Source organism: Paramisgurnus dabryanus, chromosome 8, assembly GCF_030506205.2.
Source record: "Paramisgurnus dabryanus chromosome 8, PD_genome_1.1, whole genome shotgun sequence".
Classification (NCBI taxonomy): Eukaryota; Metazoa; Chordata; class Actinopteri; order Cypriniformes; family Cobitidae; genus Paramisgurnus; species Paramisgurnus dabryanus.
Window position 1 is genome coordinate 29,754,623 of NC_133344.1, and position 17,251 is coordinate 29,771,873.

Sequence of the window (17,251 nt, forward strand, 5' to 3'; positions counted from 1 at the left end):
AGAGGACATTTCTTAAAACTTTTTAAGATGTCAAATAAAACTTTGGTGTCCCCAGAATAAGTTTTTGCTCAAAGTACCATATATAGATAATTTAGTTTAGCATGTTAAAATTGACACTTTGTAGGTGTGAGCAAAAATGTACAATTGGGTGTGTCCTGTTAAATGCAAATGAGCTGATCTCTGCCCTAAATGGCAGTGCTGTGGTTGGATAGTGCAGATTAGGGGGCGGTATTACCCCCTTCTGACATCACAAGGGGAGCAAAATTTCAACGACCTGTTTCTTCACATGCTTGCAGAGAACGGTTTACCAAAACTAAGATACTGGGTTGCTCTTTATCACATTTTCTAGCACTGGGGACTCAATTATAACACTTTTTTTCTTGATATGTCCTCTTTAAAGGGACACTTCCCCCATTGGCATTAAGCTTTGTACCCCAGTCATGTTTTTGAATGGTCATGCATCATTTCCTCAGTTGCCGCTGAGACAGGAGAAATACAGATTTCAGTGATGCACTTCCTTCTTTCAATGATGTAAAAATCATCATTTTGCATCATTGAAAGAAGGAAGTCCAATATCTTTGTTGGGGGGTGAGACTACAAACACCTCTTTTCCTGGTCAAATAGGCACCAAATTCTAAATGTATGTTACATTTCGACAACAAATATGACACACTTTCAATAAAGATTAATGTTTCTACGGGAGAAATGCTCCTTTAAGGGATTCTCCAGCCAAATATCAAAATTACCCCATGATTTACTCACCCTCAGGCAATCCGAGAAACATATGTCCATCATCTTTCAGTCTTTAATAAATGTCCTTGCTTTCCATGCTTATATATCTTGGATTGCTTGAGGGTGAATAAATTATGTGGTGCTTTTAATATTTGGCTGGAGTATCATTTTAAGGTAGGAAAAACTAAAGGCTTTCTAACTCTGAGCCACACAGAAAACCAAAATAACATGAGACCTGCATGCTTCACTGACACATCACCTACAGCAATAAGGATGCAAACAAAAACATTATTCCAAACCCAATGGCTTTCAGACTTCAAACAGACCTTAATTTCTCAGTGCTTAGTTGGGCAGTGCTTATCATCAAAGGTGGAATCTGATGCGTTAATCGGGTGGCTAAGGCGCAATGACTCGGGTCTATGCTGTTGAGATAAGCTTGTTAAATCTCAATTGGCTGCTAGTGTGACATCAGAGCATGACTGTCGTTCATTTGTGATGACAGTCAAAAATAAATTTATACAGAACAACTTGAGGGTACATAATGCAAGAATTTTTCTTTTTGGGTGAATGGTCACTTTAAGCACATTTCCTACCCCCCAACTCTCATTACTGAAACAAAACTATTCTGTAATTCTCAGAGATGATGCCCATTACATTCTCATTAGTGCAATTTTTTTATTAAAGTCATCAATAATACATCCAATTAATACTATGATAAATACATTTATGGCATATATTTCTTGTTTTGCAATAGTGATTGCTTTTGGGAAAGGGGGACGTGAAACATAAATGGGATATGTTCACAAAAAGGCTTTGCGATATTCATCCAACAATTCTAGAGTACATACATGTTACGCAAATATAACTGTAGCACAGTTTGTGCTGAATACAGTGATGTGTGATATTAGCCACTAATATGTTTAAAGGCGGGGTGCACGACTTTTTATAAAAAGGGAGTCAAGCCGAGTAGCAAAACACACTTGTAGGCAATCAGCAATAAGCGGCGTGTCTACTAACCGACATCGTTGCCTGGGTTGCATATGTGTGGGGCGGGTCTATCAAAAGAAGGTCCAGATTCTATTGGGGTAGGGGCGTGTTTGTTTAAGTGATTTCAAATGTCAACACTGGCTTTCAGAGATCATGCACCCACCTTTAAAGCAACTGAAAAATGACCAAATTTAAGAGGCACATCAAAACCTCTAACAGTGTCCTAAAAAGGGGGTTAAAAATTTGATGACATAATGATGTCACGGTTTTAATGTTTTACGTTCACAAATCACAATTATCCTCAACACAAAATGATTTAGTCTTTGTACACGGTCAAGTTTAATAACAGACAGGTGCAACTCTACATACGTATGAATTACTCAGAACAGAATGACACATAACTATTACACTTGTAATCTATTCATCCACCGTTGCTCTTTTACATTTCTACCTTCACATGTCCTTGTAGCAGTTCGACTGAAGTTAAGCTTTATTGATGTAGCCCTCTTTGATAAGGAAATCATAGATTTTGCGTGTTTTGTTGACATCTATCTTGATAAGCGATCGGGCCTGTGCCAGTCGTAGACCCCCCTGTCGTCGGCATTCGTTCAGCAGGGCCTGTTTGTACTCCAGATACGCTCCAGGCACCAGACGAACCACCTGACATAACTGAGGGAGATGATGAGAGAATCATTTAAGATTCATTATATCACATCAATAAGGCAGATGTCTTCAAGATGAGCTCAGGCTGGAGATAAAATCATGTTTGCCAAACCTCTTTCTCTCTCTCGTTAAGCTTTTCCGTGCCAGGCAGCCCTGTCAAGTTAAGGGGAGGTGCACTTCGTCTGCCTGTGGGTAAGAAGAACCAGAAACCATCATGTATATAAACTGTTGCCAAGCAATGTAGCAACTGGGGGCACATTAATAAAAATGCAAATGACTTACAGTCACAGGTGTGCATGTTTTACAAAAGCTTTAAATGTTTCTCATAAGATAAGAACCAAAACCGTCTTATAATTGTAAACATGCATATGTACAAAGTGTAAATAAATGAAGGTATTCACATTTTATATGCACAACTGATGTTAACAAAATACATTCAACATAATGTCTATATGAAACAGACTGAAATCTTAATCAATGTTATGTTAGATCATTTGTTTTGATAATTGAAGAGCTCAGATGCAAAACCCTCTAAGTGCGTCTGATATGTTATCTTGTAAATGAGCATTTTATATGCAAACAACCATAACCTTATGTTAAAGTTCAGTAATTAACATTAATGGGAATGAATAGGTTATTATTCAAATGTCTTATTTTCACAAATGTCACTTCTTTAGTACCGGTATTTAACTAACTGATTCTGCCAACAAACCGGTATTTCTGAAAGGCCCGAGGCCGGGATTAAAGGGACATTCCACTTTTTTGGAAAATCTGCTCATTTTTCCAGCTCCCCTAGAGTTAAACATTTGATTCTTACCGTTTCGGAATCTATTAATCTGATCTCCAGGTCTGGCGCTAGCACTTTTGGCATAGCTTAGCATAATCCATTGAATCTGATTAGACCATTAGCATCGTGCTAAAAATAACCAAAGAGTTTTATTTTTTTTAGTGTAGTGATATTTTGCACTGCCCAAAAATAGTCCCCTGCCATTGAAAGTAACCAAGGGGACTATTTTCGGGCAGTGCGTAATATCACTACGCCTGCTCCAGCCATGTTACAGCAGCAAAGTCCTTGATTATTAAGACTGAATGAGAGTATAGTTCCTAGACATATCTGCCTAGAAAATCGCAACTTTAAATTTTCCGTTGGTCTTAGTAGAAGTTTTAAATCGATGCTAATGGTCTAACCAAATTCAATGGATTATGCTAAGCTATGCTAAAAGTGCTAGTGCCAGACCCATAGATCAGCTGAATGGATTCAAAAACGGTAAAAATCAAATGTTTAACTCAAGGGGAGCTGGAAAATGAGCATATTTAAAAAAAAAAAAAGGAATTTCCCTTTAAGCGGTTTGAAGCAAAAAGTGTTATATGAGCGAACGTATTACACATGCAGAGGATTTAGTTAATATCATTGTGGCAAAGATGGCGTTTAGTGGCTTTTGCATCTGAGATCTTCAAATGTATCCATATAAATAGGCAAGTCATATTATCATAAGCATCAAAACAAGCCTATGTATGCAGTGAAGTATAACCAGTGGCAAAATAAAAGGTAAATTGTTAAACTACTGTATATATGAGAAACAAAAGACCCAAGAGGGATGTATATATACAGCGGCTCATCGCAGAGAAAAACTATTTATCGTGTCTAAGCCTGCGGCTACATGGCTGAAAACAACATCACGGAGATTGAAAACACAGGCTGAGCGGAGGACAGGAAACTGAATGTGAAAAACAGCGGAGATGAGCAGCACTGTACCTGAGGTAGTGATGGTGGTCACCATAGGGGTGATTCCAGCGTCGCTGTCAGAGAGAAACACAACAGGACATTATCACACAAATGCTTTTCAAACATCTCTAAAATACTGTCTGGGACACTGAGCTTTTAGTTTGCATTGAATAGCTGCAGTAAATAGTTTAAAGCAAATACTCAGCTCCAAAAACACAATCATTTTGACAATGAAAACACCCACAAGCTGTCTGAATGAGAATTCATTGTGGACCAATAGATCTTGATAAAACAAGCACATGAAGGTATAATATATTTATATTTCTTAATGATACTCCTTGCAGGAAAATTGCATTAATGTTTCAAGAAAAACAACGATTAAAATACTAATGCAGAGCGTTGTGGGATTGCCATCTTCACAAAGGACACATAAAATACTCCAAAAGGGAGTCTCTTTATAGACCGTTTCACCGGATGCACGTGATACACGTCTGGATCCGAACCTTACTTCCGGTTTCGTTTTTTTAATGGTCTGACTAGTTGATAAACTGATCTCTTGAACAAATGCCTCGTCGAAAATAACAAATGTTTTGGTTTCCTAGGTAATCTATGTGTTGTTTTTTGCTTGTTATATAAATAAACTATGTTTAAAGAACTGTGTTGTTATGTATTCTTAGCGGAGTTTACCGGAAGTTACGTGCGGACCGCGACAGCCGCTTGTTTATGTTGTTACTGCTGAAACCGTCTATAAGGAACAGTGCTACAATGCTAGTTAGGCAGCTCTCTACTGTAGGTATTGGAGGAGAACTAGTATTCCTGACTTAAACTAACAAGAAAAGTAAAGGAAGAGCTTACATAGCAGCTTGTTTGTGCAGCCACTGCTGGCATGCACGGGAATCATGAATGTACTGCAGGACGTCACACAGCATGTTTCTCTTTCGGCGCTCATCCTCCCGTATGCGTTTCACTCGCTCGTATACCTTTGCACCTGCGGAACAAGTGACAGGTGAATAACTTTAAATCTGACACATCATTAACAATAACACAAAGTAGACTATAATAGAAACCATTCGGTCAAATCTTTAATAAAAAATGTGATTCGGAGTTCCTTAACCTCGTTTTGATTTGGGTTAGTTCCCATGATGGTGGTCTTACCGCAGAAGGACTGAATTCCCTCTCTCCTGTATTCCTGCAGTCTCTGGATCTCTCTCCTCAGCTCAAACTCCACTGTGAACGAGCGTGCGAGGAAACATTGAAAAGCGTGAAAAAGAGCAGATGTTAACTTTTCAGCCTGGCTTATCTAAACTTTTAAGCCGATGGACAGAACTGGTGTATGACAAGCTGAACAGGCCTGACTGATCCTGGGTCAGATCCAGTCTAGAGATTATCCAACAATTGGCATGGCGGACCAAAATCATGACATTTTATTTATAGTTTGTTGACTTAAGCTGGTTGACATGCATGACTCACAGGCATGACTCTCTATAAACTTGTCGTGCTCTATGGGTCCCACCACCCTGGCAAAGCGTCGCATGACATCATAAAGGTCCTGGACTTCCTTTGGATATCGCCTTTCCAGCACTGTCAACACAAAAGACGCAAACAAACAATTGAATGAACAAATGAAAAAAATGTAATGTTGCAAAGCCTATAGGTTTTTATTCTAGTTCACTCTATAAAACACTGTGTTGTTGTTTGTAATATAGAAGAACCCAATCATTGGTTTAAATAAACCCAGGAAATGTTCTTCCTCAGTCAAAACTACCAAGCAGAAGTTCATTTAAATTCAATGGTTGGGTTTGACCATATATTACACAATCTTATTGGGCGTACACACCAAACGCGAATTCAACTATTTGCGCAAGTAGATTACATACAAAGTCAATACAAAGACGTGAATAGATGTGAACACGCACGGGGCAATACGAATAACGCAAATTGGACGGCGTGATTGCGGCAAAAACATACGCTATTTACCTCAAACGCATCTTCGCGCAAATGAAAAATATTTAACTCTTTAATTTAATTCAAATTAAATCCCGATAGTAATCAAGAGCGAGGAACGCAATGCTTTGCTTTGGTTTATATGTAGCATTAGATCTTGTTTACACCTGGTATGAAGATGTGTTTTGGTTGATTGTATCATAAGTGGATACATTACACAATCATGGGTGGAAACAAACCATCAGAGGGATTTTTATGCGTTGTACGTTAAAAAAATATATAACTATTTGAGGTGCATGTACATTCATCACAAATTTCAACAGCATATGCGATCACAGAATGCACTTTTTATAATTTAGAAGTGTATTAGCACAGCATGTTAACAGAATTTATTACACGGCTCTCTGGAATACTTGATTCTGATTGGTTAGTTGAGACATTTGCAGGTTCATTCTTTTGAAATAATAACCGATCCAAAGTAATAACGCAAAGCTGGTACTACTTGTACGATTAAAATTGCTCCGCGCCAATAAAGATTACTGTTTGGCGCCATCTTGTGACAAACACTGGACAACCACAACATTTTGAGATTAATTTTAACATTAAAAACAAAACATTTAAACAGTGGATAGAAGAACGAACAACGACAAGACACAGAGAGCTTACTGAGACTGAACTTGACAAAATAGAGCATGACAGCTACGAAGCCAACACACAAATAAATACAGAATGGGCATTAAAACTTCTCAAAGACTGGCTAAAAGAGAAAAAATGGAGACAGACAAGTATGAAGCAGAGGATCTTAATAAGGTATTACGATCATTTTATGCATCTGTGCAAAGTTTCGCGGTAGGATAAAAATGTTAATTTAAAACAAATATGCCAATAAAATGTTTCAAATTCATATTCATGTCCAGTTTTTTTTCTTATGTGGCAAGTAGCCGTGTAATAAGCGGGATAATGTAGAGGCAGCCGGTAGTTATCGGGAAATAAGCCCCTTCAGTGTGATACAAGACTTATTTCCCGATAACTACCGGCTGCCTCTACATTATCCCTTACTTAACCAAGACTTTGCATGGGTATCTAAACCACCAAATATTGACATCTGAGATATCAGAATGGCTAAAAACTTTGAGTAAAAACTAAAATTTTCACCAAGGCTGACATTTGCATGGAATTGCCCATAGGTAGAAAATAAACAAAATAGCACTCGTCGCCTGTGTACAGTAGACGTGACAACCTCTATAATAAGTGTAATAATTAGATAATCAGACTTTTAAAAATGCTATTCGAAGAGAAGTACATGCAAAAATCTTCACCATCCCTTGTGAATAAAAGTAAAAGGCTAAAAAACTATATCCTAACATATTCAGTAAACAGGGTTAAAGGTCAACCATTTCTACTTCCATGCACTTAGAGGAATCTTATTGGGCTTACACACCAAACGCAAATTCAACTATTTGCGCAAGTAGATTACATACAAAGTCAATACAAAGACACAAATAGATTTGAAGTCACGCGGGTCAATGCAAATTACGCAAATTGGGCGGCGCGATTGTGGCAAAAACCCACGCTATTTACCTCAAACGCATTTTCGCCCAACTTAAAAATATCTAACTATTTAATTTAATTCAAATCAAATCCCGCTAGTAATCTAGAGCGGGGAACGCAATGCTTTGCTTTGGTTTGTATGCAGCATTAGATGTTGTTTACACCTGGTATAAAGATGTGTTTTGGGTGATTGGATTACAAGTAGACGATCCTAAATAAACGGGCTGTAAAACGTTTGGAGCTCTTCCACTGATCACATTTAAAGGCAGTCGAGAATGCATTTCACCGGATTGCTTTTGTGGTGTAGACGCGCATATGACCGAATGTGTTTGAACACCAACAAAACTCTCCGCCTATTGATCTAATGTGTGATCTACGAGGAAAATGTTTTTACATCGGTCCTGACTTCTAGCACAAACACAGTTATGGGGCTGTCTTTAGGCTCCTATTGATAAAATTAAAGCAGCTGATGTCAGCCGCTTTTATTATTTTTTTCAATTTGGATCCGATCGACCAAAATGCATCTTAATATAAATTTTAACAGACCCTTAGAAGCCAATTAAGCAGTATTTCTGAATGACCTGAGGCTGGGATTAAGCAGATTTGAAATGAAAGTATTTGATAAACGTATAACAGAGAGCATTTGTTCAATACCCTTATTAAATTTTTGACAGAGGTGGTGTTTAGCAGCTTTTGCATCTGAGCCCTTAAATTAAATATGTTAAATATGGTCCAGCTGGGTCTCAGTAAAAATCTCTGTGATGGTTCTTTACCCACCACCGAAGTTCAGACCCCTTTGAAAAGTTCAATGACCCAGAGCTACCAGCGACCAGCACCACCATCACTGAGCGAGACAGATAGGAACAGAAAGCTGCTATGTGGGTGAGCGTTAGGTGTGATTTTCTGCCTGCACCAGCTTTCAACGATGTTGCCAAAAAATGCACACACACCTCTCCCCGTCACTCTGACACATCCACACTTTATTCTTAAGAGAGATGCATACACATCGCTCGGGCTGTATCGAGCTGAAACGTCTGTGCGTTCCACACAGCAGTAGCCGATGGGATGCGAGACAGGTCAAGCTGTCTCGCTCTCTTGAATTGAGGATAAACCAACACCGCTGCGAGCCATCAGGTCTTGGCCGCCGCTTCCATTATCGCTCTCGCACACACTTTCCTGCTGTCTCCATGACAACAAGGCTCCGGTTCCACGGTAACTATCGCCTCTCTTTTGTCTTGAGAGTGCGGGGAGATGAGGAGGGCGGCTGGGAGCCGACAGATAAATAAAAATGACTTAAAGCCTTCGCACATCACAAACACTAGATGCGACTCAGGAAAACGTGCAAACCCGATTGAATGTCATGAGCAAATAGGAAATAATTGGATAAGCATATTCCCATCGGAAGAGAACTGTCCAGAGGGAAATAGCCAAAAATGGGGTTGTGTTTACTGACAGAAGCCACACTGCTGAGAGGGCACAGATCAATAAAAACTCATAAAGAAGCAATCTTCATTGTCATCAGAGATGAAATGCTCATTTTATGCCAAACTATTCATAGGGGGGCAATCACAGTCACTGAAAACTGCTCTGGAATCAGTGTTGATCTGGGATTGCTGTAATCCAGACATTCATGTAAACATTTGCTACACAGATGGCTTGTGTTTTTGGAGGTTGAGAAGGTTCATCATGTACACATCATGACTTCTGGTCTGGGAGTGTGTAAAATATGGGAATAGTACCTAACATATTGCTCATATCCACACATAGTATGTAAGATGCCTAAAATGTCATGCATTAGCTATTCTTGTGGAATTTAACTTATGTTCTGTGTCCAAAATCGCATTCTGTGACAGTATGTACTGAATTAGATGATGTACTTACTTATCGACCATTAAAACACTACGTTGTGTATTGTATGAATATGGGTAATGTGAATGAAACACGGACATACCACAACAGCCATGTTGAAACAGCATGTGAAATACGTCATCATAAAAACAAATGAGCCATTAACTTGGGTAACGTTAAAAAAAGCGCAATTTAACCACAAGGAACATCTGCTTTCCTTATGTATTTACATTTGAATAAAGCTGCGTTACCGCTTTCACACATTTTTGAAAATGACGATGCCTCTCCTTTTTCTCACTGTATATTTAAGTGTCCATCAAATGCACACTTTGAAATCTTGGCGAAGTAGTAGGTTATACGAGTACTTTTTTGCTGCTGTTTTTCGAACACTATGAATTCGGGCATACTGTACTACTCGCCTCGCAATACGTAAATGCAATACGGAAGCGACTTAAACTGCAATTCAACGACTGGCCGCTAGGAGCTGGCTCCAAAAGGGAGTCAATTCCCATAGACCCCCATGTTAAAATGCCCAACTTCAGAGCAAATAATGTTTACAGTCTGGTACAAAAAGTGTTTTTGATCTATATAGTTAATTTTGCCCTTCATGACAACTGAGTGGGGTGAATTATATTAAGCCTTAAATTATTTTAAAGGATTGTTTTCTGAAAAAAATCCAGATATTTACTCAAAATGTTGATGTCTTTGTTCAGTCAAGAAGAACTTATGTTTTTTGAGGAAAACATGCAGGATTTTTCTCACTTTAATGGACTTAAATGGACCCCAACACTTTAAATTGCAGTTTCAAAGGACTCTAAACGATCCCAAACAGGCAATAAGGGTCTTATCTAGCAAAACGATTGCCCTTTTTGGCTAGACAAATAAAAAATATGCACTTTTAAAACGCAACTTTTCTTCCTCCAGCTGTGTGACTCGCCAGCGCAATCCTCACGTAATTGCGTAATGTTGTGGTTTAAAAATGACAATCGTTTCGTTAGATAAGACTCTTATGCCTCGTTCGGGATAGTTTAGAGTCCTTTGAAACTGCAATTTTAAACTGCATTAAAACTGTTAAGTGTTGGGGTCCATTACAGTCCATTAAAATGAGAAAAATCCTGGAATGTTTTCCTCAAAAAACATAATTTCTTCTCGACTGAACAAAGAAAGACATCAACATTTTGGATGACATGGTGGTGAGTAAATTATCTGGATTTTGTTTTAAGAAAATAGACTTATCCTTTAAGCCTTAATAATTAAGGGCAAGGCCCCTTGACTCACGTGTGAAAGGCCACTGGTTTCACTAGAGTCAAGCTAGGAGGATATGGTTTTAGCAACCACCCAACTCAGCTTCATCCATGTCCGGCCTCTTTACCCATTTTTGGTTATCCGCGAGTGGTGCACAATGATGCGTTGCCAAAATGGCGCAGACAGGCACCGTCTACTATTGACTTCAAAAAAGCTTTTCACAAACCTATGGGTGACGTAACAGACACTACGTCCATATTTTTTACAGTCTATGATTTTCGCCTACTATATATCATGAAGTAGGCGATTTCAGATGCAGTGCATGTTTCAAAAATAGTTCTTACTCTGAAACTTGCGTAGGTTGAGCAGTCCGTGGTCCCGAATGATCCTAAAAGGCAATAATTTACACCACATTTTAAACAAATAAGCCAAAAATTAAACTAGCAAACAATCAAGCACACAAGTTAAGTAACTAAAGTAAGGTAACAAAGTAAATTAATCCTAAATAGATTTTAAGACAACTTTAGCTTTAAAATCTGATTGGATGAGCCAAATTAACAGCACATAACTTAAAGTTATGCTAATTTACAACAATTGTTCTTGGAAGATTGTTCTTGACTATAATGGAATATTATAATGCTGGTAACACTTTACAATAAGGTTGTATTAGTAAACCTTAGTAAATGCATTAACTAATATGAACAAACAATGATTACACGTTAATGTAATTCTTGTTAATGTTAGTTTATGTCAATACAGTTGTTTATGTTAGTTCAAGGTGCATTAATTAATGTTAACAGTAATTTTGATTTTATAAACGTATAAGTGAATGCTAAAATTAACATGAACTAAGATTAAACACATAGTTAGCGGTCTTATAGCATGCCAATAAATTATTTTTATTAATAATCTTTAATTAAAATATAACAACTGATTTGTCTGTTGAAATGACTTCCCATTTTTGAGTGATGTCAGCAAGCCTTTAATTTTAACACCCTGCACCTTCAATAATCTCTAATATAGAGACCACTTTGTATGATCCAATCAGTTTCAGAGGGATACAAGTTGAATGATTAATTAATGTTAAGAGTAAACTTAAACCTAAATCCAATGACCCTCAAGGTTTTTAGGAGTTTATTACAGCTCCACATCTTGCATAACGACACCCTTTAACTATGGTAAAATCAGTGTAAAAAAAACCCTCCTGTGTCACATACCCAAATGTAACCACACTTATCGGCTGGAATTATCAGCTTATTGTTGTGTTTTATTAAAAGCATCTCATTACATTGTTTGGGGAGACCGGAGTGTGTTGAGGTCAGGAGGTCTCAGACAACAGCTGTTTCTCCATTTCAGGACAGAACAGAGGTCAAGCTCATACACACATACCACAAACCCTTTAGAGGGCAGACAGGGCTTGATAATACTGATTTACACAAATAACTGTTATTACTGGAACTGTCTGTATATTTGTGTTTGAAGATCAGGCATGCTCATCTGTTGCTATACATAAGGTTACATTTGCATTTGGTCACGTCAGCAAAACACTTTACTCTCTTATGTGTATGTGTACTTTCTTAATTTAAAGTAAGCTGTATTGTGGTATTGGTATTTTCTAAACTTAAATGTAACCCTGGACCACAAAACCAGTCATAGAATTTTTTGAAATTGAATAGAAAAGCTGAATAAATAAGCTTTCCATTGATGTATGGTTTGTTAGGATAGGACAATATATGGTCAAGATACAACTATTTGGGGGGGGGGGACTAAATATTGACAAAATCCCATTTATAATTGTCCAAATGAACTCCTTAGCAACACATTAATAATGATAAATAATTTTTTAATATATTTATGGTAGAAAATTTACAAAATATGTTCAATGAACATGAGCTCTACTTAATATCCTAATGATTTTTAAATAAAAAAAGATACATACAATTTTTACACACATTTTGACACATACAATTATTGTTCAATAAATTGTTGGCTATTGCAACAAATATCCCCAGTGATCCTTATGACTGATTTTGTGGCCTGGGGTCACAAATGCTTAAATGGAAATTAAAATAACTTTATCTAGCTTTTTTAAAATGTAAAAGTCAAGTGCTGCCCCCTATTGGTTATCTATGACAAGAGACATCATTTTCAACTTACTTTTTCCTTCTTTGCCTCTCCTTCAGTCTGGAGTGATAAATATCCACTACTGCAACTTTAAGAGCTGTAACAGTGAAATAAACGTGAGTGTAAAAACACTGCAATCGCTGTACTGGTTTCATTCAAATGTACAAAGCGATTGTGATGCCCTATACAATTCACTCAATGTAACAAAACATTGTTACTTCATAACAGAATCCATATTGCTTATGCTTTCTTACAAAAGTATTAAAACAAGATAATGTTTAATATTTTTCACAGAGCGATTGCATCATGTCCAGTTCTGATGGGTGAGATACACTACAGCTGAAGTCACAATTAGGCAAAAGGCACCACTAACAAGAAATTTTGTGTTCAAACCAATCCCAGAGAATCATATGGCAATTCAGTAAAATGAGAGAAATGGTTAAGGATCTGAATACTTTTGCAAAGTATGTTTGCTGTCATATTTTATTATTGTGGAACTTACAATGTAGAATATCAGAGTCATCATCCACAAAATCTATGTCTTTCAAATCCCATTCGGCATAATTATCAAACTCCTAATTTTCAAGAGAGAAAAAGAGAAATTACACCAAACAAAAACTCTGAAAAGTAATATACAAACACACAATACAGTGACTGTACGAAACTGACCTCCATGAAGTCTGCTCGAGCTGGCATATATCCAGCCATATCTCTGGATAGCTGAGAGTCAAATGTTGGTCTTGGAGGATCATCCGTTGCTAAAAGAGACAAAACTCACAACCTTTAACTACTATTACATTAGACAAGATTATATACATTCACCTAAAGGATTATTAGGAACACCATACTAATACTGTGTTTGACCCCCTTTCGCATTCAGAACTGCCTTAATTTTATTGATTCAACAAGGTGCTGAAAGCATTCTTTAGAAATGTTGGTCCATATTGATAGGATAGCATCTTGCAGTTGATGGAGATTTGTGGGATGCACATCCAGGGCACGAAACTCCCGTTCCACCACATCCCAAAGATGCTCTATTGGGTTGAGATCTGGTGACTGTGGGGGCCATTTTAGTACAGTGAACTCATTGTCATGTTCAAGAAACCAATTTGAAATTATTCGAGCTTTGTGACATGGTGCATTATCCTGCTGGAAGTAGCTATCAGAGGATGGGTACATGGTGGTCATAAAGGGATAGACATGGTCAGAAACAATGCTCAGGTAGGCTGTGGCATTTAAATGATGCCCAATTGGCACAAAGGGGCCTAAAGTGTGCCAAGAAAACATCCCCCATGATGTTCCATGTTCTCATTCTGTTTAAGCCAAATTCTGACTCTACCATCTGAATGTCTCAACAGAAATCGAGACTCATCAGACCAGGCAACATTTTTCCAGTTTTCAACTGTCCAATTTTGGTGAGCTCGTGCAAATTGTAGCCTCTTTTTCCTATTTGTAGTGGAGATGAGAGGTACCCGGTGGGCTGTTGTAGCCCATCCGGCTCAAGGTTGTGCGTGTTGTGGCTTCACAAATGCTTTGCTGCATACCTCGGTTGTAATGAGTGGTTATTTCAGTCAAAGTTCTCTATCAGCTTGAATCAGTCGCCCATTCTCCTCTGACATTTAGCATCAACAAGGCATTTTCGCCCACAGGACTTCCGCATACTGGATATTTTTGCCCTTTTCACACCATTCTTTGTAAACCCTAGAAATGGTTGTGTGTGAAAATCCCAGTAACTGAGCAGATCGTGAAATACTTAGACCGGCCCGTCTGGCACCAACAACCATGCCCCGCTCAAAACTGCTTAAATCACCTTTCTTTCCCATTCTGACATTCAGTTTGGAGTTCAGGAGATTGTCTTGACCAGGACCACACCCCTGAATGCATTGAAGCAACTGCCATGTGATTGGTTGATTAGATAATTGCATTAATGAGAAATTGAACAGGGGTTTCTAATAATCCTTTAGGGTTATCAAAACAAAAAAAGGAATTGTTTACTTACCTTTATGTAATTCCAACTATGTATATTGACCTATACATCTTTATATTTATATATATTTATTACATAAATATTTAAAAAATAAAAAAGTAAAACAGTGAGTGAAATCAAACTTTTGACGCTCCTAATCTAATTTTTAGATTATGAGATTTAATCCTAGATTTCACAGACAGGGTCACATTTGTGTTTTTGGTACTTCACCAGCAATGATTACTGTATGATTTCATTGTATATGTTTTTTTTATAGTCATAGAAGTATCAATCTGTTCAATTCTTGTTTGTGTGTATATACTTAATGACAGATCTACATATCAGTAGCTTGTTCTCTCACATAAAACCGTTTGAATGTTAGCAGGTGCTTCCTTACGCTTAAAGGGAATGGCTGTGTCTGCTGTTCGATGCTCTTCCATCTGTCTGAGATTGAGCAAAGTGGAGGAGAAGAGAGGATTGTTGATGAAGTTCTTCATGTAGTGGCCTTCGCATTCCTCTTTAGTCTTGGTACGCATCTGATAGGCCACGTCCTGCCTAAAAAACAAGACAGATCTCAATGACATTGACATCTCCAATGTGTCTCGTTATCACATATAGTAATATAATGTATTATATCTTCAACAGACAGTACAGTATAATATAAAACTATCTGGTCCCACTTCCTATTAGGTGTCTATAAAAGGGATAGTTCAACCAAAAATGAAAATTCTGTCATCATTTCCTCACCCTCATGTTTTTCTAAACCCGTACCTGTCAAAGTTGATGATACCCATTTGCATCTATAGTATGTTTTCCTAGTATGAAAGCCAATAAGACTGTTAATTGTATGGTTACAATCATGTATTACAATATTTTTATACTTTGTTATGTTCAACAGAATTAGGAAACTCATACAGGTGAATATTAGTGTGAGTAAAGAATGATAGAATTTTCATTTTTAGGTGAACGATCCATTTTAGGATAAGCTCAGTGTAATTACATGCAAATACTTCAAATGTAAGTACAACATGTATGTATACAAGCGTTACACTGTATCACTATACACTTTTTTGCTTATATGAGTACACAGAAGTAAAAGACATCTTTTGTAATATAAAGCGTGACCATCTATCTTAATTGATCCACAATACATAATTGGTGTTGAGTTGAGAAACTACACTGACCAGTTGCCAAAACCACAATCCATGACAGCTTCTAAAAGCGCCATCTCTTCTTGAGCAGTCCAGCCAGACTCTAATACTGGAAAATCTGATGTCTGAAAGAAATTAGATCGAAGTAAACATGTAACTTCTGTTTGCAGGATTGTACAAGACGCAAGACGGTACAATAGATTTATAATGTAAACTGATCAATATAATCAGACTTACCTAAATATGCAACCTAACTACTGTAACTAGTTTTATTATTCTTACCATGATTTCATACTTGTGGTCACTCTGATGCTTTTTATATTCATATCCTCTGGTAAAACACTGTAGCAGAGAGATAAATATACAATATATTGAAATGAACAATGGAAGTAGATAACTTGTACACAAAGTAAATGGACACTGAAGCAATCTGGTGACCCACCTGCAGACACAGGAGGAAATGTGAAGGTCCACATTCAGCACACTTTATGTAGGGCTCCACAAGATAAGATGAACAGCCACGACAGGGAGGCTTATCGAAAGGATCATCTGCAAAAATTAAGACATAAAGACACCCTCAGAATAGGGTTTCAAATGTTTTACAGGCACATCATTCAACATATCTTAATGTATTACACACACCAGTAGATTACAAATGTACTACTTTCAATTACTACAACTAAACTTTAGTTAAATAACTTGGTACAGAATACTATATTTAAAAAGATCCTAACAAAAACTTATAAATGTGCAATGTTTATAGTAACTGTACAGTAAGACACGTGCACTGTGGCAGTACTATAGTACACTGACGGCATCATTCAGAATACCATGGTACTTAATAATAATGAAATGGGTACCATATTCATTCAAAAAATGTCCAGAAACATGTTAACTTACAGTCATAGTGGTACGTGTTGTCAGTGTATTTTTACCATGATACATATTTGTACGTGATGTTGCGCGGATTTGGTTTTTCTAGCTGTTCTTATGCATTAAAATAGCACATTTGTGATTTTCTGACATACAGATGAGAAATACTTACTTCCAAAAGACGCCAGTCGATCCATGCTTCAGATGACGTCTGATTTTTGTTGAAACTGGTAGCAGATGTCAAATATTCCTCTCAGTAGTTATGAGCTCAGCTAATATTTTAACGGCTCTCTTTTGATTAATTAAATTCAACGACTGTTAAATCCATTTTTACCAGGAAAGATGAAAACAAACATTTTCTAGAGAATTCAACACATCACTGCGTTTGTAAACACACTCAAGCGTTCAAAGAAAATCCCACGAGGAAGAGAAACAGACTGA

General features: G+C 37.3%; 1 protein-coding gene across 1 annotated transcript; it reads right to left on the reverse strand.

Moving 5' to 3' along the window:
• Positions 1-1,387: 1,387 nt before the first annotated feature.
• On the reverse strand, positions 1,388-17,239 carry tada2a (transcriptional adaptor 2A). Its single transcript, XM_065281489.1, has 15 exons — positions 16,983-17,239; positions 16,380-16,486; positions 16,220-16,279; positions 15,971-16,062; positions 15,184-15,341; positions 13,490-13,578; positions 13,323-13,395; positions 12,854-12,917; positions 11,041-11,084; positions 5,579-5,689; positions 5,264-5,335; positions 4,964-5,096; positions 4,139-4,182; positions 2,495-2,568; positions 1,388-2,388 (listed from the first exon to the last, which is right to left on the reverse strand). The coding sequence occupies exons 1-15, from the start codon at positions 17,005-17,007 to the stop codon at positions 2,203-2,205; spliced, it is 1,332 nt and encodes a 443-aa protein (XP_065137561.1). The 5' UTR covers positions 17,008-17,239; the 3' UTR covers positions 1,388-2,202.
• Between the last annotated feature and the right edge of the window lie 12 nt (positions 17,240-17,251).

Bases quoted from the DNA above. Each gene is read 5' to 3' on its own strand.
- tada2a (XM_065281489.1), bottom strand. From the start codon at position 17,007: ATGGATCGACTGGCGTCTTTTGGAA. The intron at 13,396-13,489 runs GTCAGTTTCGTA...CTTGAAAATTAG, and splicing joins CTCGAGCAGACTTCATGGAG to GAGTTTGATAATTATGCCGA. The intron at 11,085-12,853 runs GTAAGTTGAAAA...ATTGCCTTTTAG, and splicing joins GAGAGGCAAAGAAGGAAAAA to GATCATTCGGGACCACGGAC.